Source organism: Musa acuminata, chromosome BXJ2-6, assembly GCF_036884655.1.
Source record: "Musa acuminata AAA Group cultivar baxijiao chromosome BXJ2-6, Cavendish_Baxijiao_AAA, whole genome shotgun sequence".
Classification (NCBI taxonomy): Eukaryota; Viridiplantae; Streptophyta; class Magnoliopsida; order Zingiberales; family Musaceae; genus Musa; species Musa acuminata.
Window position 1 is genome coordinate 15,002,599 of NC_088343.1, and position 6,788 is coordinate 15,009,386.

A 6,788-nucleotide genomic window follows, 5' to 3' on the forward strand; every position below is an offset into this window, starting at 1 on the left:
TCGGCTTTTCTACCAAAATCGCTTTTATCGTACGAATACCTTTTTAATCGTCGAAAGTTTTCCGCTGCACTAATTCACCCCCCCTCTTAGTGCTCTTGATCCTAACACAAACCTCTTATAAGAGAAGTTGTAAGATCAACATCAAAATAGATGGGGCTAAAACTCCTTGAATAAAAGATCCACCAATGATAGCAACCCTACTTAATATTATGAAATGAGTAATAAAGAGTTCAAAGGGTAAGAACAAGTCATTGACACGTGGAGTGGTTCAGCACTTTGAAATATTTTACGAGTCCCATCTAAAGATGTTAAAGTGATGGTTGTCACCGAATGAGGGTTGAGTTAATTATACTCTTAATAAAGTTCAGTCAAGTTAGGACAAGTATATCAAAGAGTGACAAAGATACTATAAGAACTTCACCTATATGAACTTAGAAGTGGTGTCGCTTCGACTGAGAGTTGGAGTTTCTCTCATAAAAGTTCATGAATTTGGATGAGCCCAAGGCCATATTAGGGCTAAGCGAGAATTTATGAGAAATACAAAGATGTTGTATTTATGTGTGTGGTACCACTGGTGTTGTCATTAGGAATAACAAATTGAAAGTTTTTTATGCTATTTGGGGTTTCGACTTCACTTTGTGATGCTTACAATAAGGTAATATTCAAATCGAAAGATATATTATTTATTCATAAATACTATTTAATCACTTGGAGAAAATTTTAAATTTGAATAAGTGGGGGATTATTATAAATTGTTCAAATAAAAAAAAAGTTATTTTCAAAATATTTATTTGAAAAGGTGGTTTCTTTTGTAGTTATTTTGGTAGTTATTTTCTGTATCTTTTGAGAAAATATCTATAAATAAGTATTTGAGGGTAATTTATATACACATCTTTTTCATACTCTTCTTCTTTACTCTCCAAGTGATTGAATTAGATATTCTCTAATTCCTCTTTGAAGATTCTTTATTGTTTGCTCAATACAGACCTTCTAAAGGTTTGTCATATCTACTAAAACTATTTGCATCAAACCCATAGTAATTTTATTGAGAAGAGGGTACAAATATCATTTTTAAGAAAACGTTTATATACGTTTCAAGCCTAAATATATTTTCTATAGTATTCTTGATCTTGTGTTTGTTATTTGTTTTTATCCTCTTCTTTCTCATATTTTCCCAACAATTTATTTCTTTATTTCCAAGGTATCCTGGTTCTTGACTGAAGCTGCCTATGATGCAGACTATGATGAAGGTGCGGTGAGACCAAACATACAAACCAACGACAACGAGCTCACCGGACTCATCAGGTTTGAGCATCCTTCCATGTCATTTGGAGTTGTTTGTACTACCTTCTCCCAGTATCTTTTGCTGATCTACGTAGATAATTTCCAAACTTAAAATATATTTTAAAATATCATTTCTCAAGATTTATACTCTCTTTCAGATTTGGGATTGTATACGGATTCCAATCTCACATTCTAAGCTACCTACCGTAAATTCCTCGGTTCTCATGGTGCCAAAAGGGTTCGAGTAAATGTAACGTTGCCATTCTTCCTTTCCTTTTGTTCCTGAATTATGAGTTCATGCAGGTGTGAAGCATTCGATAGCGTGCAGGGATGGCTAATCGGGCGAATCAGAGAACCACACGGCACTTGGCCCACGCAAATATCATGTTCGCATGGAGAGCAGTCTACTATAAAGGCGAACACACGGTGAGCTCTTCCCTACGCCCGAATCGTCTCCCTTGGTCTGTTATACTTCCTCTCTCATGGCGAAGTCTTCCATCGCCTGCGCAGTGCTTCTCCTGTTACTTCTGGTGGAGGTGAGTCCATGTGTGTGATTATAACATATACTTGGGTGGGGATAATCCACAATTTAAAGGAACTTGCAATCTCTTTTAAGACTTGCAGCAAAATTATGAACATGGAAAACTGATGTAGCCAAAAATTGAGAACATTTTTTGTTTGCTTTGGGTATATATACAAGCGCAACAAAATTTGTCTACTGCACTCTGAAGCCGGATCTATGAAGTCATGATTGGTGTTAACATCTGTGGTAGTGTTTGGGTGTCTCTGCTCTTTGATTGAGAACTGGAGAATAATGTTGCCGTTCAAATGCACTTTATTATGTGATTCTGCACTTGTAATACTTACCTCTCTCGTGCTGTGTTCTGCAGATGGATATCTCAGCTGTCGCAGAAAGAGAAATCAGTAAGTCAATGCACATTTCTAGCATATAGAGAGATCATCAAGTAACACAATCAGATGATCAGTGACCTCGAATCACGGTTGGTATTGCTGCAGATTGTGAGGCGAAGTGTTCGCACCGTTGCTCCAAGGCATCAAGGCACAAGATGTGCATGAGAGCTTGCATCGACTGCTGTCACAAGTGCCACTGCGTCCCGCCCGGTACATACGGCCACAAAGAGGAATGCCCCTGTTATGCTCACATGAAGACTCGCCATGGTAAACCCAAATGCCCTTAGAAGCTAAACCCACATAATCCTATAACTAGCAATATTGCTCTCTAATCTCGAAATAAAAGAACCGTACTGTTCTATGTGCTACTTACTGAGTGCCACTTCAATGTGTGATCCTAATCTGTAGCCCTAAATAATTAGTAAAGTCTGGTCTTATATACTCTATGTGAAAGATGTTTGACACAAAACTACAGAACAGTGAGGATTAACTACAACACAGTAAATAACCTACTTATGTGGATTTCTGTGCACAAAAATGAGTTGAGCAGCAAATGTTATGCACCGTATTTATTGACAATCTAAATTGGACGGGAAATAAATGCAGATCAAGTAAAAGATGAGTGTGTGCGTTGTGTGAGCATGCCCTCAGAGCACTGGTCTCCTCATTCTTTCCTCTCTGCCAGATGAAATAAAAAGGGGCAACTTTATTAAAATGCGTGATTCTAAGAAACTTGGTTGATGTGTTGCCTTTTCTCAGATAGCAGCATGTTTGAATCTATGAATGTGTAAAGAAAAACACATACCTGATGTTGGATTCAGATGCCAAGAATAAACAGGAACCTGAAAACTCACTGTTCGGGCATGGGCATCGGTCATGACGCTCGTTCCGACTTGTACCCCTTTGTTGCTCCTGATATATTCTCTGCAAAGGAAACATAATCTGGGAACAAAAACAAGCAGCCATCTGTAGGTTCAGATGCAATAACTATTTACTGATAATACCGAGTCCCTGCTGATTTGAACGATGAATTGGTAGTTGATACAAGCACAAGTTTTCATGGAAAGAGACAAGAAACGTAATAAAAGAACTTTGTTTATCTTTAAGCCAGCAAGCGATATATCAAATCCATGAAAACCTTTACTGTAACTCCATTCCATAATATTGGAACATGCTTGGATCTGAAAATGAACTTGAGAGTGCAAATTAATGGAGCATCAAGTAAAAGTCGTACGGAAACATGAAGGTGATCATATTCATGGATCAATATGATCAGATCATAAACTAAGCTAGTCTATTCATACAGCACAAATTACATAACTGGATACTGTTGTTCCGAGCAGTTCATCATCCCTGCAGGCTGGAACTTAATTTTCTCCATTCCTTTGAATGGAACTGCAAGAGCCAGTAGCAAGGAAAGAGAAAGTGCTTTCAGAGACTTCATATGCAGAGTGAGGAAATTCGGCGAGCCCCCAAATGTTACATGCGTCCAAGGTCATGGGGGAGAAACAACCATGGCCATCATCAACTCCTTTTATATCAGGACTTTGGGCATCAAGTGACGTGTTCCCACTGAAGTTATAGCCCATATTCCCTGGCATTCCACTTGATGCTTCACTGACCTGTGCTTTATCTGATGTTACTAAAACCTTAGCATCATCCATGGGAATGGCCGGTGCATGGCCTTGGAAGAGAGCAACATGACCAAACAACTTATCCTTTCTCGAAAAAGTTGTCCCGCATGAGCAAATCCACTTGTCCCTCCCACAGTGCTTCTCATGAGTTTTCAGGTCAGCAATGATTGAAAATTTCTTGGTTCTGCACCTACTGCAAGTGTAACTCTTATCGCAGTGGCTTCTCTTGTAATGGTTCTTCACGCACAGAATTGTTTTGAGAGGTTGGAACTTCTTGTGTTCCTTATTCCGCTTGCAACCCACAAAGGGGCAAGAATATCTCCTGAGGGGTTGTGGTTCTATGCTTGCTTCCTTGCTAGGCTTAGCAAGGGCAGCTGGACTCTTATACTCGTCGCCATGACCTCTCATGTGCATTCTTAGGTTTGCATCTCTCTTGAATCCCTTTCCACAGATCAAACAGAAGTGAGTATGTGGAGCCAAAATCTCCTCCTCCTCCAATTGCAGAACTTCATAAGAACCAGGTGGGAGGTTCTCTCCATCCATACCATCATCATTATCCTTTGTGTCATGGTCTTCAATTGGAATGGGCTCAGATGCTTCAACCCCAGAATTATTTGAACATTTGATTAACTCATCTTCTTTACCACCACAACTATTCAAATCTTTAATCAACGAATCATACTGAGAAGCTTTAGCTACCTCCACAGGCAAGATCTCATGTTGTTTCTGATTACTGCCTGGCCGACCAACAGCAGGGTTAGTTGACAGGAGAGCATTCTTGATGTCAGGAAGAAGAGTGCCAGCAGTCGAGATCAATTGAATTATGATATAAGTTAGATCAGCTGTAACAAGCTGCTGCTGTGCTGCTAACTCATTAGCTTGGTCAAGGAACTGATCTTCATGACTAATTATGGAACGGACAATATCCTGAACTTGGTGGATCTTTTGCTCAAGGAATGACAGGTTGCTCAGCATCAATCTAGGGTTCCAATCCATGACTGGATCATCTACTGGAGAAGGTTCATGTTGTTTTTTGGATTTTGTCTCTCGGTCAGGACCAAACAAGCCACTGGACTGGGTTACCAAAGGTGGAGAAAATTCCAGGAAGGATCGACCATGTCTATCACCACACCACAAATTTGTGGAATCAAATGGGGCGAATGGCAGGTCTGGTTTCCGATTTCTCGGAGACTCACTCATCATTGAGCAGGAAGATTTTGATGATGCTTCCGGAGGTCTTCTTCGTTCGGGAACCATCTTAGCTCCTCTCTCTATGAAAACAAGTCCACACCATCAACTCTAGTTTTTGACCGAGATTTTTGTCAGTAAACCAGGTCCCAGAACAAACCTGTAGCAGTAACCAAGCAACAAAATTAGACAACCACATCAACATGGAGTTGTACAATGGAAAGTGTAAGGAAAAGAAGGAGAAAGTTAAGAGGAAATGAAACACTTTGATAACCATAACGTCATGAAAATTATGGTTTTAGGAGAATTTCTATTACTAATCAACAAACAAGAAACAACAGACCCAATGGATATACCTCAAGCTCGTATTCTTTCTACACAGACAAACAAAAGACCATATCTCCATAACCACACCATTAAATCAGCCAAGGTATTAGGTCGTTCTACAACCAAAGAAGAAAAAGCCAGTACTGGTTATCCAAGTCTACATTATTGATGTACTTTCTCCTATCTTTGTGTTGAATCAGATGATGAGATCTTTTAGTTTCCAAAAATTTCTGTAAGTTCTTTCAAGCTTCAAACCATTCCCTTTTGTTTTCCTTGTTTCTTCATATTTTTATCAGGAAAAAAAGAAAAGATTAGGCCTTAAGAATACAACTTTGATGGATTCCAACAATATCACACAATATGAAAAGCTAAAGTTGAAGAAAGGAACTATCTTAACAATTATACGAACAAAAATCCCCCTTTTGGTAATTCTGGAGGAAGAATAACATCATGTACAAACACAACATGCAAGAGGGCAACTATTTCCACATCCCCAAAATCTCATCTCTTCCAGATTCTGTTAGCAAGACACTATCAAGAGAAGTGAACATCGATGATCAAGCAAGAGTACTATGGGTGCATGTTCCAAGGAAACAGCTAGCTCGTCAATCTACCAAGCAAAAGATAGTTGGCAGTCAAATTAATCTAATCCAAACCCTCCAAAAAGCATTTTAATCGGAAGATCTCACAACATCCAGCAACAAGTCAGCCAAAAATCTCAAAATCTTCGAAAAGGGACACCCCCAAAAATCTCTTTTTTTCCGATTCCTCCATCACCAAATCCCCCAAAAGGAAGAGAACTACACATACAAAGAGATCAATCGAGCTTCGAGCAGCACACGGAGATCATACCCCACCTTCCCTCGTGCAGCTCATCACCTTCGATCCATCTCCGAATACACAAACCTATTTACTGCATCCAAGTCGCGATCCAACTCCACCTCCTCGTCCATAGAAGTCTCCGCTCTCTGCTCGCTTGACCTCGCTGCTTCCTTCGCCACCAAATAAGTAGGACGGAGAACTGGTTTCTGGTGTTCCTCCATAACTATCTTTATTATCCTACTCCATATTGTAATACAATAATAGAACATCATATCTTTTAATGTTAGAAAAAGGAACCAGTTAACAAATATAACCAGTGGAGGACCAACAGAAGCAGACGGCCGTCGCGGTCGGTCATTCACGGTCATTCTTTCTTCTCTCTGCTCAAAGCCTCTCAGTGATTGATGCATTATCAGTCATCATTAAGGGCCAAAAAACTCAGCCCATCAACCAAAAAGGATTAGATGATTAGGAATCATCTGCTACAGATTACATGCTCGTGCTATTGATTTGATCTGACAAATTGATAGTTGTGATCGTATTTGGTTTCTCATGAATGTCCAAGAAAGCTTGCTGTGCTTAAATTGTAGTGTTCTACTTGAACTTGATCAATGTCTGTAT

The 6,788-nt window shown here is 39.5% G+C and overlaps 1 protein-coding gene and 1 long non-coding RNA gene across 4 annotated transcripts; one reads left to right on the forward strand and one right to left on the reverse strand.

Annotated features, from left to right (window-relative positions):
- The first annotated feature begins 1,693 nt into the window (after positions 1-1,693).
- LOC135615069 (uncharacterized) lies at positions 1,694-2,642 on the forward strand. The gene is made up of 3 exons (XR_010487837.1): positions 1,694-1,820; positions 2,175-2,208; positions 2,302-2,642. It is a non-coding gene; the product is annotated as an uncharacterized LOC135615069 (long non-coding RNA).
- Positions 2,643-3,378: 736 nt separating this feature from the next.
- On the reverse strand, positions 3,379-6,355 carry LOC135584361 (zinc finger protein STOP1 homolog). 3 transcript variants are annotated; one of them, XM_065113079.1, is made up of 2 exons: positions 6,203-6,355; positions 3,379-5,178 (listed from the first exon to the last, which is right to left on the reverse strand). In XM_065113079.1, the coding sequence occupies exon 2, from the start codon at positions 5,085-5,087 to the stop codon at positions 3,564-3,566; it is 1,524 nt and encodes a 507-aa protein (XP_064969151.1). In that variant the 5' UTR covers positions 5,088-5,178; positions 6,203-6,355; the 3' UTR covers positions 3,379-3,563. The 3 variants fall into 3 exon arrangements, with proteins under 3 accessions (XP_064969151.1, XP_064969152.1, XP_064969153.1); XM_065113080.1 differs by having other exon boundaries at positions 6,198-6,334; XM_065113081.1 differs by having other exon boundaries at positions 6,156-6,304.
- Positions 6,356-6,788: the final 433 nt, after the last annotated feature.